At 40.2% G+C, this 26,090-nt stretch overlaps 2 protein-coding genes across 2 annotated transcripts in view; one reads left to right on the forward strand and one right to left on the reverse strand.

Annotated features, from left to right (window-relative positions):
* Positions 1-3,395: 3,395 nt before the first annotated feature.
* On the forward strand, positions 3,396-13,994 carry LOC145410612 (cytosolic Fe-S cluster assembly factor nubp1-like). Its single transcript, XM_080280725.1, has 9 exons — positions 3,396-3,455; positions 3,917-3,980; positions 4,574-4,666; positions 4,872-5,031; positions 5,751-5,865; positions 7,798-7,942; positions 11,029-11,126; positions 12,011-12,205; positions 13,983-13,994. Exons 1-9 carry the CDS (start codon positions 3,396-3,398, stop codon positions 13,992-13,994), a joined length of 942 nt encoding a protein of 313 aa, XP_080136851.1.
* Positions 13,995-21,297: 7,303 nt separating this feature from the next.
* The window catches only part of LOC145410613 (ABC transporter G family member 20-like), a 28,738-nt gene continuing 23,945 nt past the window's right edge, over positions 21,298-26,090 (reverse strand). Inside the window, exons 15-17 of the mRNA XM_080280726.1 lie at positions 22,396-22,572; positions 21,655-21,781; positions 21,298-21,469 (exon numbers count right to left, since the gene is read on the reverse strand). Of these exons, the coding sequence (XP_080136852.1) occupies positions 21,298-21,469; positions 21,655-21,781; positions 22,396-22,572 (476 nt within the window). The remainder of the gene's footprint in view (positions 21,470-21,654; positions 21,782-22,395; positions 22,573-26,090) is intronic.

Consider the following 26,090-nt stretch of genomic DNA (forward strand, 5'->3'; position numbering starts at 1 on the left):
TGGTTGGAGACACACTGGCGCATCATTTTCTCAGCATGCTCATTCTGTCAGTGTCCCGTCTCCCACGCCTCTGGTTATTGTCTCTCTAGTTCCCTCCATTCATCTAATTTTACTTCATTTTTGAAAATTGGTACGGATTAGTGATGGTATGACATTGATCATGTGGTGTTTATACTGGTAAAAACGTCAGGTAGGGGAAGAGAGTGGATATTTAATTGAATGTGCCAATGTTTAAATCCCAGAGAAATTTAAGGCTATTGCGATTGATTAAACGTGTTGTATGGTTCAAGTACCGAGAAGTTTGTGGTATTTGCATTTTATGACTACCCGGAGATCATTCACCACACCGTATTACTGTACTGTGCTTGGTGCAAACGATTGTGTATGAAGACCTGTTAAAATAACCAAAAGCCTTCACATCATGATTAAATAAATGCAGCTTACTCGTGAAGCCTTCTGTGCCAATTCCTGTAAGTTAAAATCCTCGGCATATCATTATTCAGAGTTTCAGACCTTTAATATTGGTTCAGATAGCAAGACAGATCAGGTAACAAACGTTTCGTCGCGAAATTTCATAAAGTACTGTACGGGAAACATTTGTCACATTTATGGTTACTTATGTGGATAGTGGATGCAGGTCCCTCGATTCCCTTTCATTACATTTAACTTCAGCTTTGAAGTTTGAAAGTAGAACGTTTTGGCGTAGGTGTGTTGTTGAGTTTGTGATGTTTATTTTGAACTGTTTGTGACAAACATGTTAGGTAGTGGAAGTGGGTGTGTATTTAACTGAATACTGTATACCAGTTCTAAAGCCTAGCATAACACTGACATCTACCGGTAGGGCTTAGGCTGAATAAGGGCATTGTATTGTATGGTTTGCATGAGTTTTTTCTTCTTATACTGTATAGGTTTTTCTATTGACCATGTCATAATTCTCTCGTGTAGACATTCATATCTATGCAATATTTAGTATTGATACTGTGTATATGAAGATTTGATTTAATAACTGAAACTGACATGAATATATTACACCTATATTGATTACTCCACACTGATCCTCATAGCATCAGTGAGAACATCAGGTATCATAATGAGTATTGTTTCGGAATTACACCCAATTAATGGAGACAAATTAATATGTGCACCATTCAGTGTGCAATTTTAAGAAGTATATCTTCTTAGCATATTTGTCACAAATGTGCTTATTAGTGTTTTGAAAATAAGGCTGGAGGGAGGAAACTGTCCAGCTCTTAGCTATGTCCATTAGCCTATTGCATCTACGTTAAAATTAAGTTAGGCTAAGTTGGTTTGTTCATTTTAATGCAGATGCTATAAAGATGGAGATAGCAGTTAGACATTCTTTCCTCCCCAGTCTTTATTAACTAAGTTTGTGAAAAAAGCATTTGCAAGGAATGCAAATGGAAGAGTAGCTTCAAAGAATTGCTTTAAGTTCAGTAACAAGCATGTTTGTTATTTGGTTGCATTTTCAGAAATTTACCCCACAAGTTATTTGATAGTTTTTTTTTTTTTTTTTTAATGCTAGGAAGAAGGAACCAAAGGCCATGAGCCTGCAGTAACTGTTTTTTAAAAGAAAACACAAAATACTGTACAAGAGAGAGCCAAATTCAAGATCCAATCATTTCGAGATGCCAGAACACACTTCATTTATTTGTTTCACATACTGTACTGTATTTTCATGTTGCTCTCAGAATACTTTATTTTATTTTATTTTTTTGAATGTATACCGTATGTGCTTTTAGGATGATCAGGCCTGGGGTGTAGTTAGGTTTAGAGAGAGAGAGAGAGAGAGCCAAGTCTGTGCGTGGGGTAACCTAAGAAGAACTCTTTTAAGGCTGCTGGGTATTCCATCTATCCATCCATCATCCAATCCTACATTGCCCCATGAGGAGCGTAGGAGCCCGGGGGTAGGCAGTTGGTCCCAACATTTAAGATGAGAGAGACCAGCCTCACTCATCCGTGAGTGGCAATACATAAGCAATCAACCCCAACCATGGGGTATTCTCTCAGAAATATTGGTTGTCCAGTAATGTTTTAGAGGTGGCCAGTGTCACCTCAGCCACTCCTCTGGCTATTTCAGTGAATTTGGCCCCCAGGTGATACTGGATTCAGCCCCAAATTCATTCCATCCCCAGTCAATTTGTCCCTGCAAAGCTAACCTAGCCTAATCTTACCTAACCTCACAGTGCAGCGTAATCTAACCTTTTCTTATCTAAGCACAGCATGCTGGAGACTGGCAGGTTTAGGGGTAGGCTTGACCTGTTACCCTGGCAGCCAACACCCCTCCCACTCTTTCAGCATTAGGTTGAATTAGGCTGCTATTAGTGTTAAATTTCTTTACATCTTCTTGGATTGGTTCAGGGATTATGTTTTCTTTTTCAGTATGATTTTAAATCTGAGGTTTCCCTCTTTCAAGGCATGGCTTCGCAGGGGTTCAGCTTGAGGGGATGATGAAGGGAGTGAGAATAGTTGTGATGCCTCAGTAATAAAAGAAAGTAATACAGTACTTGAAGGAGTCAAGGAAGAAAGAGAGAGAGAAAAAAAAAGACATGAAACAACGAAATGTTTACCTTAATGAGTTCAACATTGTACTGATTGGAGATTTATGTGTTGTATTAAGTAACAGGAGCAAAAAAGACTGTCGCCTTTTTACCTTTACGTGTCCTAGGTTTTTGCCATTTTACTGCTTATTTAACATAGCTTACTGGCAGAAAAAGACAGTGCTGCACCTCATCGTCCCTTTCATTGCTTTCTTTATTTTCTTATATATATATATATATATATATATATATATATATATATATATTTACTACCATCATATTCTAGTGTTAATATACTGTTACAGCTCTGTATTCAAGAGGGAGAGATGGCAGTTTTAGCCCAAGTTCATATAAAAGCAGTTTAGTATTGTGTAGCTTCACACATTCTTGCACATTCATGTAGTGTTATACATTATTTTCATTATAATGTAGGTATATTTACCTAATGGTGGCCTGTTTTAGTCAGATGCCAATATTGTTGTTGAACATTTGAGATTTGAGAGTTTTTGGGAATGTGGTGAAGGGTATTTATGGATAACCTTTTTTTTTTTTTTCCCCTAGAATTGAAGGAAGTATGATGAAATTATTGAGAATAAAGTGGAAGGATTGTATGGAGAAGTAACTAAAGTATGGCTACATCAGTTTTTTGTAGCTTGGAGTGGAAGGAGAGAGTGATAATCAGCTGTGATAGGGAGATTTTGAGGTACCCGGTACAGTATTTTGTTTGGTTTTGGCATCTGGCAGAAGAAAGATTGCTGTAAAAAGGAAATGAGGTTAAGAGTTACAGTACTGTACATTAAAAAGTTATGTCTTTCAGAACCGTGATGATCATCCAAGATGTCTTCCCAGTCAGGTGACATAGAGGACATGGGAGTGCAAGAATGTCCAGCCAAACTGGTAGAGTAATTGGTGTTATTCAAGGTTAGCTAGACCAGTACACTATAGTAAAATTTTGGTTATTTAAACGTAACAACTTAAAGTACTGGTATTTTTAGTCAGAATGGATGAGAAATTAATCATGCCTGGTAACAGAAGTCCTACTTAATAACAGCATTATTTTTCACTTGATGCAATACAGTCATATCGATTCTTTTTCTGCTCATGTGTAAACGATGGACATAAATGATCGTACTCAGTAGAAACTTTGGATAAAAGGGAAGTTCCCAACATTTTTAACCTAAACTGAAAATTAACTTGAGAACTTTCAGTTGAAGTGTGCATAGCTCGTGACTGAATGTAATACATTATTGGGTAGGGCTTATTCCACTTCTGAAAGGTGAAGAAAAAAATTAGGTGGAGTAGCATTGGTATACTGCTTATACTATTTTTGTTGCATTTCAAAGTTGTTTGTGTTGCAGGAGGATGCTGGGAAGGCTGAAGTATGCCAGGGATGCCCAGGGAGAGAACTTTGTCTTAGCCAAGGTAAAGTAAAGGCTATAGGTCTTTCACCCTAACTTGGTCCAGATTTTTGTCCTTTTGCTGCTTATATCACATACCAGGGTAGCTCAGTAGTGAAAGAGGACCTTACTCTACTGTACTCCAAATAAGTTCCACAGCACTTCTTGACTAGCATCATATCTTAGTATCTATCTATCTATTGCCAGACGCCTCAATCCCGTTTGGGGTGGCCACAAACAAATCGCCTCCAAGTCGCCCTGTCCCCCGCCATTTCACTGCCCTGCTCCCAACTTACACCCCCCTCTCTCATATACCTCTCCACCCCATCCCTCCATCTCATCCTCGGCCTCCCCCTCCCTCTTCCCCCCTCCACCTCACTCACATACACTCTCTTCGTCAGTCTTTCACCCTCCATTCTCTCCACATGGCCAAACCACCTCAGTGTGTTCCTCATAACGCTTCCTATCACATCCACATTTTAGTACAGTACAAGTATTTCTGCTGTTCTGCAGTTTCTATTTTCTTTTTAGTTAGCAGTTATTTATGCAAATAATTTTTTTTATTTTGTGTCCAGACAGTGCTGTGAACCATACATTATCTACACTATCTTTTTCCAGGCAGCAAACCTGATCCAGAACAGAAGGTGATTGACACAAGATTAGCAGCTATTAAGCACAAAATACTGGTACTGTCTGGTAAAGGAGGAGTAGGTATGTTCTTCAGGTAGACACAATAATGTCATTTCCTTTTACCTGTTTCCCATTGCTCTGGCTTCACTTGCTTTGTTTCCTCAATGTACTGTAGTATGACACAGAGTAGTGGTTATAATTGGAACAGCTGGAAAGGAACAAACAGTTTTTTACATAAGTTTCTAGAGGTTCAATGCCCTAAAGTTGTATTATGTATGATGCGCAGGAAAGTCCAGCCTGGCAGTGCTGTTGTCACAAGTGCTAGGGAACAGTGGCCAGCGGGTGGGACTCCTTGATGTTGATATCTGTGGCCCCAGCATCCCTACCATGCTGGGGGTGATGGATCAGCCTGTTTTGGACTCACAGTGGGGATGGAAACCACTTGTGTAAGTATGAGTTAATCCCCAGAGGAGAGTATGGCTATATACAGTATTTCGTCTACCTGAACTTGAAGATTTTTGTGCTTTTGCAGCCTATTTCACATAGTTTACTGGCTGGAAAAGATCAGTATGGTACTACATTGTTTCCATTGCACTTCCTTGTAACTAGCATCATATTGTGTTGTTGATCTCTTGTTGCAGCTGTTTTCAAGATGGAGAGATGGCAGTTTTAGACCAAGTTAAAGGGGACAATATAATCATGCTACATTTATAACAGTGCTTCAGGGACAGGAGATTGTGTTGGAGACATGTTCAAGAAATCACGTTGCCTCGACGCACTGGGTCAGAGCAGATGTTGCACCTTCATTTAATGATATGCATTGGAGGCTGCTCATAATTATTTTAATCCAGTCTTCTTACATTGAAGCCCACATGTTTTTTTTTTTTATGTGAAACTGTCTTGTATTTGAAAACTTCTTAACCCAAAACTGCATTCATTATAATATTGCGTATGCATACTTATGCAGTCAGACCTCATTGAGTCTAGGATGTATGCAGGCAAAGTGCTGCTTTAACTGAAGCTACTTCTAACATGTGCTTCTGGTTCATGATTGGGGAAAAAAAAAAGAAACTTGATGGTGGATCACAAGCAACTGTACAGTATAAGCAGCATAATAGCAAAACACCTTTATGTGAAATAACTTAAAATGGGAACATACCCACAGGTCTCCATTTGACCAAATCAAGACTCTGTCCGTGGGCTCACTCCTTGGCTCAGGGTCACAGGCATTGGTGTGGAGAGGCCCTCGCAAGACTGCTCTCATCAGACGCATGATTAAGGTTTGATAATTGTTTGGTTATTTTCAGTGTAATATGATCAGACTAAGGTCATGACAAGGAACATTAATCCAGTGTATCCCAGATAGGATGGTTTAATGATTTTCTTGAGTTATGTTACAGGAACATACAGTTTTTTAATCTAGTTTTCTCTGGTCTGTGCTCTTGTTTGTCCGATACTTTTTCATCAGTGTTATTCATCCATTAAAACAGTGCCAGCACACATTTTGCTATATGTTAGAAGCAAGATTTTAGGGCACAGTAGTCATCATTATCATGTCCCAATTCCTCATATCACATTGAGATGAGGGATCTGTAGCAAGGCTCTGCGATCTTTGTAGGGCATGATTGAGAGAAGGAAGACCCAGATACAGGCCCCATTTTCTGGACTGAAGTACAAGACTGCTTTTAGCATTAAGCACCAAGGAAGTTTTTGTGTGTCACCATGTCTACATCAACCACAGAATAGCCAGAGATCACCTCATTTGTGAAATTTCACATCAGTCTTTGGGTTTGATGGTGCAAAATAAACGAGTGACTTGTGGTATGGGTAAGGGTGATGAATTGAGTGACCTTTTTTTAACATGCATAGAAAGAAAGTATTAAACTCTGTGCTGAAAATTGACAATAATGCATCAGACTTGTTCGTATAAATATTCACCATTCATTAATTAAAACCATACACAAGTACAGAAAATCAATGTTTACTTACAAATGAAACAAATTAGGAGACTGTTGGTGCTGACATTTCCTGTATATCAGAAACTAAGTGGGAGGTGACCAGCAGCTGATCATATGAAAGCAAACAGCTAGAGTCAGAGTGTGACATAATTATCCTCCATATGATCTGTTTATTTAGTTCTGGATGATAATTGTTATTGCTAAAGCTCTGAAGTGGCAGAAATTAAGATAACTGTGTTACGATTAACACAAACATTTGAAGAGCTTCTCCACAGGGCCATCAGTGTTATTGCACCTAAATGCAGCACAATCAAACCATTAATAAGGGCAAAAAAGCACCAGTAAACGAACACAGCACCCCCTCCCCCCATTTTGCAGCTACCAACCATTTGGTTTGGCAACATTACAGTTTGGTGATTATCTCGGTGTTTACATGCGTAGAGATGAGGATTAAAATGGAAATCTGTAGTAGCTCAACAAAATCAACAACAATTAAAGTATTATTTTATTCATCAACCAATTATGTATCACAGCAGGTGACGAGATGTATTTTTAGACGAATCTGTAGTCAGCCAGCACCTGGGCTGTGGTGCATTTGAACAAGAATGGCGCCATGTCAGCCGACCAATCAGCGAGCAGCTTTAAATATTGGCTGTCCAGTCTCTTTTTCTGTAGGGTCTCTGTTAATTGCTAAGCCAGTCATATTCAAGTACAGCACTTGCTCCAAGCCAATCACAGCACTTCCCTCCCACACCAAGCATGAAGGACGTGCGCGTGAGAGCCCCGTTGTGCACCTCGTGCTCATACATTGTCTCCTCTCACTTGACAGCGTGTGGTTCCAGTGTGGTGTATGAGAATTTTTTTTTTTTTTTTTCCAGTGGTTCCTCTGCCTGCCCAGTGTTACCATGGCCGATCGTAGCCTTCCTAAACTGACAACTTTTTTGAGGAAGGGTTGTTAGTGTTTGCTGGTGACCAGTTTGATGTAGGTTTGGGGGTAAGGGGGGACAACTGTTCCAAAATGATAGACTTATAACCATAAGATTAGTTATTACTAAATTGCAAAATTCTCAAATTGCAGCACGTGCCCAGTATCATAAGACCACGATTTAGGATAATCCACTTATGATGTACTGTAATTTGATAATGATGTGTTGTGTTGTGCATTGATGTAATTTCCCCAATTTATGTAGTTGGAATGGATTCTCATTCCATCTTTAGGCAGGAGAAAAAGTCATGATAATGATGATGATGCAGGACACACTGTGGGGTCGGCTGGACTACTTAGTTGTGGATACCCCACCTGGAACGAGTGACGAGCACCTGACCGTTGTCCGACTCCTGGCTCACACCCGACCTGAGGGAGCAGTCATCATCACCTCACCACAGAAGCTGGCTGCAGGTGGGCCTTATTTCTATAGCCAGATGCCTTGATTCCAGAAAGGTTGGCCACAAACTAATCACCTCCATGTCTCCCTGTTCTCTTCTCTCAGGCTGCACTACTCCAACTTACACCCCCCCATCCCTACATATCATCTTCAGTCTTCTCCTCCTTTCTTTCTCCACCTCACTCACATAAACTCTCACAGTAAGTCATATTTTCTGTTTTTGTGCCTGGTGGTCTTGTAGCTAGAACTGGCCAGTCAGAGTGACAGCCTTCGCAGGTTGAATTCCCAAGAGGTTACTGGAAGCATTGGTCATCATGTAATGCCACCAGAGGAAGTATGATGGCCATCTACCCTTAAATGTACTGGATGACAGCAGCCTACCCTCAGGCCCCTACACCTCAAAGGAAGCAAAATGGATTGGATGTTACTATTTACTTATTATACAGTGAAATCAGTTATCCGTCATCACAATATCCAGCCCAACGCAGTATCCAAAACTGTTGGCTCAGCTCTATTAAAGCAATGTCCAGTGAAAATATTCAACAACTGGTGCCAATGTGGGACGTAACTGGCGGTTCAATATCCGGCGCTGATGCATATCAACCAGCTCGTAAGCAGTTGCCAACCAGTGCTGTAATGTTGTGCTGTATCTTTATTTTATCATATTTTATTCTTAGTTTTCATCTTTTACTCATGGGAAAGTCTTAAGGATAGAGGGTCGAGATGGATAGTAACACAATATCCGGTTCAACGCCAGTTGTTGAGCTGATGGGGGGGTACTATGCAATATCTGGCATTTCACATTATTCGGTATAGGGCTTGGCCGAATTACAACAAATTATTGTGAGTGTAGTGTGTTGTGATAGTGAACAGAGAGAGGCTTGAATTAGTGTTTAAGTACCCAGATGCCGTGATAGAAAAGAGAGGTAAATATTCAGTGGAAGTGGAAAGTAGAGTGGCACAGGGATGGAAGTGGCTGGTGCTATGAAGGTCTTGATAAAATACAAAGGGTCAGAGTCAAAAGGTCAGAGTTTGACATACATGAAGGAGTATTAGTGCTTACTTCGACAAATAGGTGTGAGGCTGGTTGTTATCAGTGTTGTTGGTTAACCCAGGTCTGCCTGACCAAGTAGACATGTCAACATGACCATACCATAAGCACGGTCTCTTTGACTCTGGCGTCCACAGACATGCGTACTCTGCATCTTTCACAAATCACATTAATTTTAATCCTATTCACTCACCGCACTCCACACACATTCCTCAACAGTCATATCTTCACTGTTTTTATTCTTGACAAAATTTTCACGCTGCAATAGTCTCACACATGTCAGTGTAGACACTGAAACTCCTTCTTGCAAGTCTGTTGCAGCTGCCACACACAGATCTCGGCTAATTATCGAGGCCTTCATAACACCAACCACTTTCATTCCCTGTACCACTCAACTTTTCATTTCATTTGCACAGAAATAATAATGATGGTACATGTAATTCATTCATCCATTAACCAGTTCTTTGCTGCCCCATCAAGAGCATAGGTGCTTAGGGCTAGGCTACGCAGTCCTGACTTTGGAGGCCAGGGTTAACCAGCCATACTTGCCCCGTGAGAGGTATTATATGATCAGTAAACTTCATCCACTCACCCCTCAGATGGAAACCTTCAGTGTTCCCATCCTGTATGGAGTGCCTTAACCCACTAGCGCACAAGGCATCATTTGTTTACCTTATATGGTTACTACTCAGTGTAGTATACAATATGGTTTCCTGGGGTACAGTAAACCATTTGGCATGTCACTTAGTGCAGTCACCCAAATGGTAGCACTGCATTGAGTGAAAGGATGGTGGGCACCTCCACCGGCAAGAATACATAATAATAAAAATAATGAATATACTGGTAATAATAATAATAATAATAATAATGATAATAATAATGATAATAATAATCTGTCCATTTATTATCTGTCTGTCTAATTGTCTGTATCCAGATGCCTCGGTCCCGTAAGGGGTGACCATCATCCACTTAATGTAGGTCTACCCCAGAGTGACTCTTCAATGTGTGACAAGCCAAATGATTTCTTGTAAACCAGAAAATAACTTTACACACTGGGTGTTAACTGTACTGTATAGCCAACCCATATGTGTTCCCTCTGTGTCAACAAGTGGGTTGGCAGAGGCTTAGTACCCTTCCCCCTAAAACAACTAACTAAAAGGACACACAAAATAATAATCATCATCATCATCATCATCATCATTCGGACCTCCTTTCTCACCTTAGGGCAGGGTGAGGAATAGCATTATCCAGACACCCCAAATTTGCCCAATCCAATGGACCACGCTTCCATTTGCTCACCATTCAATCCCCCGGAATCCTGGCTTTATCTGATATGCCAAAACGTTCACCACATTCAGCAGCTACACCTAAACGTATCCAAGCAATCAATCTGGACGTTGTCACGTTAAAAAGGGGTGCTAAATCCCTGGTCATGCGCTTCTCCTCACAATATTCATCCATCCAGCTCGATCTGTTGTCAGTCCCCTAGCCTAACCGACATCCAAACCCCTCTTCCACACACATAATAATATTAATAATGATAATCAGGTATTTTGTTTCTCTGAAGTACAAGGTCTTCCAGAGGAGTTCACTAGCACTCAAAACATGTTTGCATCTTTACATTTGCAAGAATTGTGACATTCATATAGAAGACAAACTTCACCTGCAAGTAATATCTACCAGAATGCACTTTTATTTTCCTAAATCAAACCTTCTGTGATTTCCATACAAATAATTCTGTGCATCTAAGTACTATGTGTTCCATTTGCTATATTGTGCCCACTCTGATTCTCACACAGTTCCATTCTTAGGACTTTACTTTGTATGCTTTTGAAGATCATGCTGTTGTGACCAGTAGTTTCAGTACTACAGTATATGTTTCTGTGAAAGTAGTCTGGAGGATTTTTTTTTTATTTTTTTTTTTTTTATTTTTTATTTTTTTTTTAACTTCCAAAAATACAGTACAGTACCATATATATTATGTGTACTGTAATTTGTGCTGTATATGTTTTGGGAATACAGTAATACAGATGTGTATTTCTTTTGCAGGAGTTGTCAGTAGAGAAATAAGATTTTGTCAGAAGCTTGACATTCCTGTGTTGGGAATTGTTGAAAACATGTCAGGATTCTGCTGCCCATGCTGCTCGGTGAGTTAGATTTCCCATTGTTGCTGCAAAAAAGTTTATCCTCTATCTATGATTACCTCTGTCAGACTGCATGTGTATTAGAATTTTAGCCAACATTACACCTGGATGTTTGATTATCTGTCATGCACATCTGATGCCAGTAGCCCATAATTTCACTTGAATGGGAATGAAGTAACTGGCTGTGTGATGGAGTTATTATTGATAGCCAGCATATGCAAGCATATTGGAGCCTTTATAAGCAAAACGAAACCAATGCATGTATAGGATTGTATTATGATGGCGTTAAAATACCTGTAGGCTACTAATTTTAATTGCTTTCTTTCTCCCTCTTAATCTACTAAATTGAGTTTGTGAATACTGTATCCTAGAAGAGTAATAGGGAACTGCCATGGAGTATTAGCTGAACTTGTAAGTAGGCTTTATGAACATGAATGCTTGACATGCTACTAAAAAAAAATATTGTGATCTGCCCAAGTAGTTAATATTGGTGATGACATAAACCTTATCAAAGTGCAGCTGAAGGAATTGGCTTCATTGGGGCTGAGTGAATTAAATAATCTCTGACTGCTCAGGATCCACATGAATTTACTGTTGCTTACATTTATGTGACCCACACACACTGCATGCACTCTCACCCAATACAGTATTCCATTGTTGAATATTGTACGCTCCCCTTGCACACCTGACATGGTTCTTCAGAAATTGATAATTCCTGCCCTCATTTTTTTTTTCCTTTTTTTAGTATATGAAAAGTAGGAATTGCTTTGTACTGTTAAGTACTGATACAGTGCAGTATACAGTATGTGATTACAGTATGGATGCGTGAGTTTCATAGTTTTGTATTTTACCGTATAAGTGCAATATATTGTATTGTTCCATTGTAGGAAGTGAGTGAAGTGTTTGCATCAGGTGGAGGAGAATATTTAAGTGACAAGTATGGTGTGCCACTGCTGGGGTGTGTACCTATAGAGCCACGTCTAGCAGCTGCACAGGAGTGTGGTCGCAGCTTCCTGGTGGACCATCCTGACTCCCCAGCTGTACAGGCTGTTAGGAGGGTGGTGGCTGCCATTCAGGGTAAGGTACAGGGTTAGTACTCAGAGAACTTGCTTATGACTGGTACTATAACGGTGTAAGTTGAAATAATTCTGTAGGTCAATAGCAGGCTAAAATAAACATTAGTACAAATCACAAACCATATTACATTACTCTCATCACTGTATTATATTTAATTTTTAATGATGTATTGGTGTATACAGGTGAAGGATTTTCAGATTTTAATGCATTTGTTTTGATTGAGTCTGGTGGTTGTCAGTGTAATATACCAAAATGAGGTGATTCAGGACTTGCCTGGAAGATTATTTTATTTCTTGAAATAAAATATGGGAGCCATATACATGATTATAAACAAATTTACATGATGACTGACTGGACAGTGGCTGATTCATGTGTCCCACAAATGGTCTGCTAAAGAATTCAACATTCCTGTGGAGTTTAAGGCTACTCCTAGAGTGCATTAACCCGTAAACTGCTGAACACCTCTGACAACCATGCTCCCTGGTGCGGCTATGTTGGAAGAAAATCGACTCTTAAGAATATTAATAAAACATATTTTAGCCTCTTAGAAATGGTATAGTGCACCTATTCCCCAAGTATTTCTGCTTTACTCTCCTACATTTCCATGTACTGGCACTGCAAAGTTATTCTTTGGCACAAATGGCAGCCTCACCCTGCTGCAGCGAGAGGAAGGTGAGATGGTAGAGAGGGACAGATGGGGGGGGTAGATAGTGGCCTCGCTGTCATGGGGACATTGTAATTGAGACAAATCTGCTGCCTTGCTTTGGTTATGCATTTGTTTTTGTTTTACCAAAATAGTACTGTAATTGCTTGGTATGAAGAGCATACGTATTTTTTTTCTTTTTACTCTGCTTCAAATGGTGAGGGTGCTGTATGCTGCCGGATAGACAGTGTTACCAACGTGCAAAATATCAGGGCTGTATATCCCTTGCGATTTTTGTGGGATGAATTTGAAAATCTGGCTTCTGAGAGGCGAACAGCAGTCCCCCCCCCCCAAGCCACTCAAGAGGCATACACCAGTTTACAGGTTAATACAGGTAGTTACTGTGGGTTGGAGTTAATCAGTGGATGGTTTATATGTTATATACCCTATGTGTGTGTGTGTGTGTGTGTGTACCGAGAGAGAGAGAGAGAGAGAGAGAGGGAGGGAGGGAAGGAGAGAGAGTTACTACCAGTATAATGTTTGAGACGGACACTCATATATACTTGTGCTGCAGAAACTGGACAGAGGTTTTATTTTCAACATCTATTTGTTTCTAGATTAGAAGAAACATTGTGGTTTAACAATTGGTACAATACAAGGAGAGTTGTATTATTAGTAAATAAAGAAGCATTCAGCTTAATGTTGTGTTAATTCAATAAGTATTCTTTACAGAAAGGTTTGGTAAACATTTAACTCCATTGGGATTATCACTAAATTGCATTGCAAACTTTTATCCTGCAAAACATTCTCAAATAACCATTTTTACTATAACTCATGTGCTGTTACATTCAGTTTGTTAGAAGAATTTTTCTTTTTTGCTAATTATTTTATTGCAGGCCATAGTCATAAGGTTGGCTGTGTATTACTTTTATTACTTTCAAAATGTCCTGCTTAGGCAGACATCAGTCTTTTTTGGAATAAGAACAGTAGAGAAGTTGCACACATTTTATTCAGGATGATGAACTGCAGAATCATGACCTTGAAGGTTATCTAGCATCTCTTCTGTATCAGTTGGTGTCTGCTTATAACACATTAATATTCTCTTGTATAATATAATTCAAATTGTGTCTATATTACAGAGCTTTACATAACACACAAGTGAAAAATATACCAAATAAATTGTTAGGGAAGAGGTGCTGGTAAGCATTCCAAGTCTGTAAGAATGCTATGGTGGTACGAGGATGGGTCATGGGTAAGTCATTGAGGTTAGAGAGTGGGATGGTGTATATAATGTGGGTTGGGGAAGTGCTGTCAGTTTGAAACATATCTTAAAGACATTGGAAGAACTGTACTTGCGTACTCAAATAGTGCCTGTTGTAAATAAACCCATTTTCAGTGTGTAGGTATAATTCTTCAAGTCGGACAGTTCATGACTCCTCTTTATGCAGTGTCTTCTTTTTTATTATTCTCTGTGCTGTGGGAGAATAAAGAAATTATTAGCTCAAATGGTGGCTTCTTCTAAATCCTTCACAAAGAGAAGTCTTTCCTTAACTGAATATAATTTTCATCATTGATGTCATCAGTGTAGGGGTGGTGCCAAGCAGAGTGCCATTGCAAGAGTGCATAGTGGTTAGAAAGAGTTCAGAGAATTGTTACCCATCCTGACATTATAAGTGTTCTTGTTCACAAAAGGGAGAGTGTTTGGTGCCTGTGTTATGAGTCTCATAATATTGTATTGGCAGTGAAACATGGGGTATATAAGAGGAAGATACAGTATAATGATACTGGAACAAAACAGCATGAGAATAATCCTGTGGATAGGCTATGTGGAGTGAAACTGGATGATGGGACATTTTCAGAAGAGCTGAGACAGAGGCTGGGAGTGGAGAACATCAGGAAGGAAGTAGAAAGAAGACTGAAATGGTATGGACATGTTGAGAGGATGGACCTGGGAAGACTTGTGCTATGTAGAAACTTGGAGGCTGCAAGCCGTCGACAGATAAGTAGGCCTAGGAAGACTTCAGATGATATGGTGTGTGCGAACCCTTGGTCTAAAGGTATTACAGTATTAGAGAGAGGGTGCAGGACAGAGCAAGGTAGATGAGTGCTGTCAGAACCCATCTGACCCATATTACCTTGGAAATAGAAGTGAAACTGAAAATGATGTTCATAATTATCATCCCAACAGCAGTGTAATGGAGGCGATTTGTTTGTGGCCACCCCAAACGGGATTGAGGCGTCTGGCAATAGATAGATAGATAGATAGAAAATTTAGAGCAAAGCTTCTTGCTATCTTTGAAAGCAAATAAAGAGAAAGGTAGCTCCAGGCACAGTATTTACCCACCTATGGTATACGGAGGAACTGTGTATGAGGCTGCTTCATCCCAACAGCAGTGTAATGGGGTGACCACATCTCTGTGCCATTGCAAAGATAGGAAGGTTCTCTTCAGTCTGCTCCTCTGGTGTCATCTTTCATTACATAAAGATTAGTCAACAGATTGATGCTGGCAGATATATTTGAGTTGCGTCTAGAAAGAAAAATATATTCATTCATCATTCATCATCCAATCCTACATTGCCCCATGAGGAGTGTAGGAGCCCGGAGCTAGGCAAGTTGGTCCTGACATTTAAGATGAGAGTGACCAGCCTCACTCATCCCTGAGTGACATTACGTGAGCAATAAACCCCAACCACTCCTTGGATATAAACCTGCACCAGCTTAATAGGATTGGAGTGACGTAATTTCCCACTAAACTACCAGGCGCCATAATTTGGTTATATGCTTACCACCCAGCATAGTAAATGGTTTCCTAGTGTACAGGAAACCATGTGGCTTGACACTTAGTGTAGAGTCACCCTCAGGCAGAAGGAAGAGAAAAGAATGAAGGAAAGAAAGACAGAAGAGGGAGTGTAAAGTCATCCGTAGGCAGAAGGACGAGGAATGGATGAAGGAAAGGAGCAGAGGAAAGGGCAGACACCTGAGAGCTGCACTACATCAAGTGAGTGGACGGTGAGCACCCCCGCCAAACCCCAAAAGAAGAATATAGTTTCTAAAAATATGTACAGGTGGTTGGGCCCTTGAGGTAGAACCAAGATTCTTGGGCCTCGACTGATGTGTAAAATGAGTGGCTGGCCCATTTTGTAGGCCATGCTGTTAATAATTTTGACAATTTTCACTTTTTCTTTGTTTTCTGGATCCTACTTTCTCCAATCCTTAGGAGGGAAAAAAGTTCAGGATGTTGGAACACTGGGTACTGTAATGTAAAATTATTCTACCCATATTGTTTTGGAGAAGGTGTATTACTCCAATGTCATCATTTTATTGGAATGCATTTTAAAGGCTGAATTAGGAGTGCTTTTTTATGTCCACTAAAACTACGTCATATAAGTTAAGAATGTATGTATTACCATATTTAGGTTTATGATATTGTTCTTTATTTGGTTTTCATGTACAGTATATAATAACATTGGGTCAGAATGACAAACTTAGATTTAATGCATACCAGCTAATATTTTTATCCTTAGTTTAGTCTTAACAATAACATTAATGATAAAATTCACTGTCCATGCCACTCAGTGCACTGACCCCTTCACTCTGAGGGGGTCTTTCCTCAGCTGAATAAAGTCATCTGGCATTGGCCAGTATAAATTATGAAGTATATCCTCGGCTGCAGGGGTTAACGAAGATTGTTTTTAACCTCTTCACCCCAAGAGAGTCTCCGCTCTGGTAAATGATACTGTGTGGAGTCTGCTGAAAATCAAGTACTGTACGAAATACTGTATTGTACATGATAGGCTGAGGAGGTTAAAATACAAAGTCGAAGTACATACATACAAGTATTGACAGGTTAGAGATACATTATTAATACAATTGATATGATCCAGTAATCTCATCCAGCTGCGTATGCTGAATTTTGAGTACGTGTTTATGCAATGGGAAAGGTGAATGAGGTAGTTTATCGTACACAAAACTTATCAGTCCCCCATTCTGTCATCATCTCTGTCCCTGCTTTGAATGACAAGGAAAAAATAGTAATTGTTTGGAACTAAAGATGAAGTGTATTTTTTTATTATTGTTATTTTTAATGCGTCTGACTCTGGGCATATGCTTTGCAGCCCAGTCTCTGTGGCCCAGGAGTCCTTCAATGTACCACACACCTCCTTGTGTCACCACTTTGGCACTAACACCCACTGCCCATGCCATATACAGTACATGCTAGGGCTGCCTCATGGAAGACTTGATGTATTGGTATTAGCAAGAGTGTTTTTATGACATGTTGGTGGGTCGTAATGTAAAGTCTGTTTTAGCAAAATTCAAGTCCTTAAACTGTTCCCTGCCTCAGCTGCTTATCTTTTAACCTTTGGCTGCAACCCACAACTTGAGCAAAATGGCTGTCCATCTTTCTACTGAATGGTCAAAGACCCTCAGCAGCCTGGATCACTCTGATGCTAATGGCTACATGTGAGTAATGCTGACCACAACCCACAACCTGAGCAAATATGGCCGTCCAGCTCCCCCACCAAATGGTCGAAGTCCTCTGGCTGGCCTCACTTCTCACCTCCCATCCTTCCTCCATCCCCATCCAAGCTCAGCACTGCCAGGCATGTCTCCCTTCCCATCCCCCTGTCCTCCTTCCCCTACCCCTGCTTAGTGTGCTGCCTGCCTCTAACAACTTACCTCCCTGCATCGCCACCAGTGATTATTTTAGTTCCTAGTAATTAAATAAAATACTATTGGTAGTATCAAAATTCTGAAAAAAACCATGAGAAAGCTCGTGAAATTCTGCATCTGGACTTATGCTTAACTCTTGCACAGTGCAGGGAAAATTTTACACTAGTATGTTGGAAAGTTATTTGAAGCTATTTTGTACTCTTGAACAAGTTTATTCTCACTGCATTTCTATACTTTTACTCAACAGTGTTGTGTGTTTTTATTTGCTCATCTTATAAACACCAGCGAAGATGATGGTATAAATTTATGCCAATATGGCCAATTTGGCTGTGGAAACGTTTTTCTTTGTGGCTGCGGAATCAGGCATATCTCAGTTCTCCAGTCTTCACTATCAGAATTCTTTCATTCCCCGAACTGCATCTCTCTGGAACTCGCTTCCCCAGAGCTGTTTCCCTCCAGATTTCAGCCCACAGCTGTTCAAGTCTAACTGTTACAGATATTTTATGAACAGAGGACACTAGTAATCTGGTGTATGGATTTTTTTTTTTTATTCATTTGTTTTTCCTTCCTCTGTTCTGTTATTTATAAAAAAAAAAAAAAAAAAAAAAAACTTGGTTGCTGTCCCAGAAACTTGAAAACTTATGGTTCCTGAGAGGGTTAATATCCTTTTTGTAACTGTCATCTTCACTGACTTTTTTGTGGATTTTTGTTGTTTACGCATTGTTTTCATAGTACTGTATCTAGCATTATATTAGATATTCCCATGTGTGTTTTGATGTCAACATATCTCAAAGGCAGAAGAACACTGCCACAATTAGGAAGGGTACTGTATATATAGGTGAGGTATTAGTGGATTTTTATTGTGTATGCATTGTTTTTTTTTAGTGTCTAGCATTATATTGGATATTCCCATGTGTGTTTTGATATCTAAATAACTGAAAGACCAAAGAACACTGCAATGATTAGGAGGGGTAATGTACATATAGGTTGGGTATAGGTAGGGTATGGGCACAGTAGAGGATATTGCTCCGTATCTGGATGTCGCTCGTATCTGGATATGCCTTTGGCTCTGTCATGTTGAATGATCGAGGGATTACTGTATTTCGTTTTCATCTTTAATTTTATCAGTTTAGTACTGTCTCACATATTGCCAGATGCCTCAATCCCGTTCGGGGTGGCCACAAACAAATCGCCTCCACGTCGCCCCGTCCCCCACCATTTCACTGCCCTGCTCCCAACTCACACCCCCCTCTCTCATATACCTCTCCACCCCATCCCTCCATCTCATCCTCGGCCTCCCCCTCCCTCTCCCCCCCCCCTCCACCTCACTCACATACACTCTTCGTCAGTCTTTCACCCTCCATCCTCTCCACATGGCCAAACCACCTCAGTGTATTCCTCCTAACGCTTGCTATCACATCCACATCCACACCACAACGCTCCTTTATATCCCCATTTGTCAGCCTATCTCTCCATGTGACTCCACAGGTTCCTCTTAAATAACTCATTTCCACTGCTCTCACTCTTGACTTGCGTCCTTCCAACAACGTCAAAGCTTCACTTCCATACGTTAGAGTTGGTATCACAATACTGTCATGTAGTAACTTTTTCACTTCCATGCTCACTTCCCTGTTTCTTATCACTGCTTTTAAGGAACCAGCAACCTTTCTTCCCTGCTGTACCATTTCAAGCACTTCACCCTCCAAAGCCCCATCCTTACTCATCACACTACCCAAGTACTTAAACATACTCACATTTTCCAATTCCTCACCATCCAACCTTGCTGTACATTCACTGACTTCACCTCTCTCAAAAGACCATCACTTTACTCTTCCCTACATTCACATTTAGATTCCGTTTCTTACACACTCTCCCAAACTCATCCACCAAGCCTTGCAGCTCCCCTTCGTCTTCACTCAACAACACAGTATCATCTGCAAACAACAGTACAGGGAGTTTCCAAACACTATCCTCTCTCACCAGGGCCACTCCAACATCCACTACCCTACCTTGTACCTCTTTTATTACCCCATCCATGTACAGATTGAACAACCATGGGGACATGACATCCCTGTTTCAACTCTACCTTCAAAGAGAAAAATTCACTCAGTTCACCATCCACACGCACTCCAGCCTTAGCACCATCTTACATATTCTTCACAGCATTCAACAACTTCTCATCTACTCCATATATTCTTAATACTTTTCACAATCCTTGTCTATCGACCCTGTCATATGCTTTCTCCAAATCCATGAAAGCCGCATACAACTCCTTTCCCTTCTTTAGAAACTTTTCCACTAAAGATCTAAGAATGAATATCTGATCTACACAACCTCTTCCCTTCCTGTACAGTGTCTCTGCTTGTCGTATGAGGCAACTAAAAGGGTTGGCGGAGGGTTAGTGCCCCTCCCCGTAAAACAACTAACTAAAAAGACGAACAAGAAGCCTCGAACAAGGACTGACCAAAAGATGACGACCAAGGACCGGACAAAGGACATGGTAATAGCAACATGGAATGTAAGAGGTGCGAATGATGAAGTGAAAGAGAGAGAGATTGTCCAGGTGCTTGAGGGTGTGAAAGTTGATGTATGTGGAGTAACTGAAACTAAATGGTGAAGTGAGAGTGTGAGAGAATGGGAGTATGGATGGGGTATATGTGCAAGAGTAGGTGAGAATGAGAGGGCAAAAGAAGGAGTGTGTATAGTTGTGAGTAAAAGATGGAAGAAGAATATAAGAGAGTAAGGATCAGTTGGGTCAAGGATTGTGTGGGTAAGATTGAAAGTTGGAATACAAATGTGGGTGATTGTGTGCGTGTATGCGCCAACGCAAGATCGTGCAAGCAGAGTGAGAGAAGAGTTCTGGACAAACGTGGAACTGTGCTTGGAAAAGTTTGGAAGGAATGAGAGAGTGTTTTTGATCAGTGATATGAATGGTAAAGTAGGGAATGTGAAGGTGGATGGAATAGTTGGTGAGTGGGGTGTGCCTGCTGAGAGAGAGGAGAATGGCAGTGTGTTGGTTGACATTTTTACTGGGAGGGGGCTGGTGATAGCCAATACCCTCTTCAGGCACAAAATGATCCACAGGTATACATGGCGAGTGATAAGAGGGGTGGGTGGTGAACTGAATGAAAGGAAGGCAGTGATTGATTATGTGTGTGTGGAAGAAAGGATGCTAAGATGTTTAATGGATGCAAGAGCTTATAGAGGCTGAGGGAGTGGACTTTCTGACCACTGCTTGGTTGTAGCCAGATTAAAGATCCAAATAAGATGGAGAAATAGAAGAAGGGAAGGACGGGAACAAGGAGTATTTGCAAGGAGAGTGGAAAGGTTACAAGAGGATGAGAAAAAGGCAGAATATAAGAGAGAAGTGGAGGAACGATTGGGCAAATATGAATTGGAGCAGATAGGGGACGTGGAAGGTGTGTGCAGGATATTCACAGAAGAAAAATGTGGAGCATGTGATGTGGTGCGTGGGATGAAGAGAAGACGGAGGGGGGTGCAAGGAACAGCGTGGTGGAATGAAGAGGTGAGACAGGCTGTGGCACAAAAGAAGAAAGCATACAATGAATGGATGAGAAATAGGGGCGTGGAAGAAGTTGAGAAGCGGAAGAGAGAGTTATATGTAGAAAGAGAGTGGTGAAAAGATTATTAAGAGAGAGTAAGAAGAGAGTGGATGAGGATTTGGAAGGAATTTGAGTGTAAAGTGGAGGCTGGTACTGTACAGTATTTTCCCCTTATTATTGTCTGTCCCATATCTTTCGACCTTCATAGCTCCCTTATCCTCACTTTCTCATCCTTATTGCCACTTGCGCAATGATAAGGTGAAGAATTAGCCAGCCTAAAGTAATGAGATAGCCCAGATAGACAGTTGGGTAGGTTATGTTCCATCCCTTGTAGAGGACTGCGCGGATAGCTTCACATGCATAGGTCTGGGGCAGGATGTACGAGATGTATCTGTGAAGAGAAATCAGAGGTTAGAACACAGCTTCGGCTATGTACAGTACCTCATCTTTGGCACCTACCACAACTGTCACAAATGCCTCATCCTCATCACCTATCAGTACTACCACTTGGTTAAAATATGCCACAATTTACTACCCCTACCTCACTCACCTTCAACACAGCTATCACAATCTTACCTTAGAGCAACTGGGACACCTTGAATGGGCCAAACGATGCCAGAGAGGAGGAGGAGCGGGTAGAATACGCCAAGTGCCATCATTATTGCAGTGTTCTCGTCATTGGCAATGGCCGACGTCATTAAGCCTGGAAGTGGTGGGAAATAAAATGGGAAATAAGATCAACTGGGGAGAGAGAGAGGTGCAAAGTCAAATAGTTACATACCTTAAAACCCATAGCGAGGAGGTGCCATTAGAGAGAGAGAGAGAGAATTGGGAAAGAATATGAGTGAGGGGATGTTATTTAGCCAAAAGTTAGTGGGGAAACAAAATCAAAATGGTGAAGTAAGAAACAGCTCTGCTTGCAAGACATCACCTCCCTTGCCTTACATACTTTATGTTGGTGCCTCAGAACATTACTTTATTTCACTTTCTTGCCAACCCTTTGCCTGCCACACATCTTACTTCACTTTTCTTCACTTTCTTACCTCTGCCAAACCCTACTTGCTTAACACCCATGCTTACTGTCCACCAGGCAATCCATACACCCTCAATTCACTTCCTTGACTCTCGGCCCCACCTAACTTCACTTTCACCTCATTTCTTTTGTTTTTACTTAATTTTTTTGTCTCTGCTTAACCCTTCGGGCCTCACATCCTTATTTATCACCCACCAGCTTATCCATACACCCATAGTTAACTTTCTTGTATCGCCGCCCTACCCAACTTCATTCTCACAAACTTTTCCCCCTGTCTGTCTCACCAAAACTCATCCCACAGAAGCCTTGCAGTACGGCGAGGAGTATGACCCAGGCCATGCTCCCCACACACGGGATCTGGAACACAGGGAACATGAACACCAGGATGAGCCCGATCTGCACCAGCATAACCAGCATCTGTGTCGCCAGGAAGGCCAGCATCACCTCACTTGACTGTACACCTGTAGGAGGGAGAGGAACGGTGAGTAGCAGTAGCAGTTGTAGTAGTAGTAGCAACAGTAGTAGTAGTAGTAGCAACAGTAGTAGTAATAGTAGCAGTAGTAGTGGTGGTGGTAATAGCAGTAGGAACAGTACTAGTACTATACTCCGTTTTTTTTATCGAGGCGAAGATAACTTGACAGATTGGTGATTATTGGCTGAATGCAATATTACTTCATAATGTAGCATTATTAACTGACAACAAATATCTGAGGGGGAAACTTGGGATAGTAAATATTTTTTGGACATGTTACATTCAGCCAGTCATCATCAACCTGTCAAGTGCATCTTCGCCTCAGTAAAAAAAATGAAGCGTAGTAGTGTATTTGTAGCTCCAGGTTCATCTGAAATGCGAATCTTATGGACTAAGACTGAAGTTTTATTTCTACAGCCCACCATACTCCTTTTGAAGGATGTGAAGTAATTGAGGGGCTTTTCAGGCAATGAAGCAGCCATATGATGGCATCCGTTTTCAGGACTGGGGGAGCAGTGAGACAAGGCTAAGGGATGTGACAGCATGTGAACTAAGTAGCGATGAGATGAGGGGTTAAAAGATAAGGTGATGTTAGGTGACATGAAGTGAGAAAAGGAGGAATGACATGAGGAATTAAAAGACGGTGAGATATTTGGTGAGCTATGGAAGGATGGGGTGAGGTTAAAAGGTGCAAAAAGGCCGACATGAGATGAGGTAAGAGGTCAAAAGGTAAGATGAGGTTAGATGAAGTTGAGGGGGATGAGGTGAGGTTAGGTGATAAATGTGTTCGGAGTGAGGTGAGTTGTTAGGTGAGGTAAGTTGTGAAGTGAGGTTAGTCCGAATAAAGGATAATATAACATGCGAGATGTAAAGTGTAAGCTGAAAAATGACTATACTTTTAAATCTAGAGTTTTATTATAACACGTAACAACACTCAGCCAGACCTAAAAAGATACCCATAGCCACAGACAAGACCAGTAGCCAACATAGAGATACAGATGTACACAGGATACACACATTTGGATGGATACACACACACACATGCAGTACCACATCGTACTACACACAGGGAGTCATCAGATGCAGACGTCGGACATCGGCGCTCCGTACCAAAACAACACGGCCAGTGGCAATTACCTAAATTAGTATCTTTGAATGAGTCAAGCTCTGTACCAGGTTAGACTAAATGATTTTTCATTATTAAAAGGTAAAGAAATAATAAGTTTAAATAAGACTGGTTCAAACAACAAAGAACCACGATGCGTTGAGTCAGCTTGGTTTGTTTATACTACAGCAACACGGGGAAAGCGTGCATACTCTGTAAGTACGTACTCTGTTCATTTAGTATTACAAAATGGATACAAACTTCAGTAAAACAAATTTGGAAAAGAAGAGGGATAAAAGTAAAAAGCAAAATGATGATTTCTACCAAGAACTGGTTGAAGTGGAGACCCACAATAGGCTGGTTGAACGTGTACACAAACTAGAAATGGCTTTCAAAAATGAAATTGATGAAATAAAGAAGCAAATGCACTTGCAAAAGGAAGAGATAGAAAAACTAGGAAGGGAGGCCAATAAGAAAGACACAACCATCAGTGAACTAACAGTGGAATTGAGTACGCTTAGGAAGAAAGTGAGTGAAATGGGAAGTACAGTAGTCAATCACGAGGGTGTTATGGAAGAGTTAAAAAATGACACAGAGACAATTAGACAAGCAAGCAGTCTTATGGACCAGAGCAGTGATACTGAGAAGATAACACAGGTGAATGAAGCTGTGCAAAGCTACAAAAATGATGTAGAAACCACGTATGCTGAAATGGTAAAAGTAAAGAAAGACTTAGAAACAAGGGTGGAGGAAAAAAGCATTAAAAAGGAAGTGAAAAGAATAATCCAAAACAATCCAAAGTTAGTCAGAGATTCAGTAGAAATAAATAAATCAATAGTAATCACCGGTATAGAAGAGGAAATTAAAAACAAGATCACTAGAGACAAAAAGGAGATGGCAAATGTAATGAGCTTACTGAAAGAAGTATCAGAGGAAATCTGTAGTAAAGACATAGAGGAACACAAAAGGTTAGGGAAATACGAGAAAAGCAAGACAAGACCTCTAAAGGTGACTTTCCAGAGTGTAAACACTGGAAGAGATACTAAAAAATGCAAAGAATCTTATGGAAAAAGAGGAGTTCAAAAATGTATGGATAAAAAGATGCCCAACACAAGAGGAACTGGAATTACTGAAAGAGAAAAGGGAGGAAGCAAAAACAAAAAATGAGGGAAGATCAGAAGAGGACAAGAAGAATTTTTTTTTACAAAGTAATAGGATTGCAGGTACGAAAGTGGTACACAAACAGGATGGAAGAAAAAGGAGGAAGTTAGTAGAACCATGTCATGACAAGTATATAAACAAGATTATAAAGTTGATGTACTCAAATGTGGATGGAATGGTATCTAAATTACTAGAGGTGAATGATTATGTCAGAGAAAATGAACCACAAATAATATGCCTAACTGAGACAAAATTAATACCAAGGATATCCAATGACATACTAAACTTAGAGGAATACAATATATGGAGAAGAGACAGAAATTTTAAAAAAGGAGTTGGATTATAATATTAACTAAGAAAAATCTAAAAGTCAAGGAAATAAACCTAGATATACCATCACAAGTAGGACTGATTGCAGTAGAGATCGACACATCTGAAGGTAAAGTAATTGTAGCCAATTTGTATATGCCACCCAGATCAAACACATGGGAAAGAGACGAATATGAGGACCTGGCAGAGAGTACAATTCAGAGTATAAGATCCTTGCTACATAAAATGGAAGAGAAATCGAAAAGAATTATACTAACTGGGGACTTCAATACAAATATACATTGGAATACTCTAGATATAAATAGCCAAGAAAGCTGTTGGGACCAAAAGCTCCTGGATCTCGTACAAGAGTTTTTCTTAAAACAACATGTGAGGGAAACCACTAGAAAAAGAGGACTTTATGTACCTTCAGTGCTAGATCTAATATTTACTAGGCAAGAAAATGACATTGACAGTTTAATATATCACCCTCCACTCGGCAAAAACGATCATGCAGTACTAAATTATAACTTCAGGATAGCATATGACATAGTAAACAGCAATGACAGTTACAAAAAGAGCCTAAACTATAAAAAGGGAAATTATCAAGACCTAAAGAAGTATTTCTTAGAAGTTGATTGGGAAAATGAACTTAGAGGACAAGATTTAAATGCTGTATATAAAAAATTTTGTGAATTTTATGAAATAGGAGTCCAGAAGTATATCCCACAGCACAAAGAAGCAGATAAGAAAATACAGAAATGGTTCAATACAGAATGTAAAAAATCAAAAGAAAGAAGAGATTTGTTGTGGAATAGATACAGAAGACACAATAGTGAAAGGGCGTATAATAATTACAAACAGGCAAGAAACGACTATACAAGAATAAGGAGGGAAGCCCAAAAACAGTTTGAGGAAGATATAATAAATAA

Source organism: Coenobita brevimanus, chromosome 86, assembly GCF_032717465.1.
Source record: "Coenobita brevimanus isolate Jiangsu-jjx chromosome 86, ASM3271746v2, whole genome shotgun sequence".
Taxonomy (NCBI): Eukaryota; Metazoa; Arthropoda; class Malacostraca; order Decapoda; family Coenobitidae; genus Coenobita; species Coenobita brevimanus.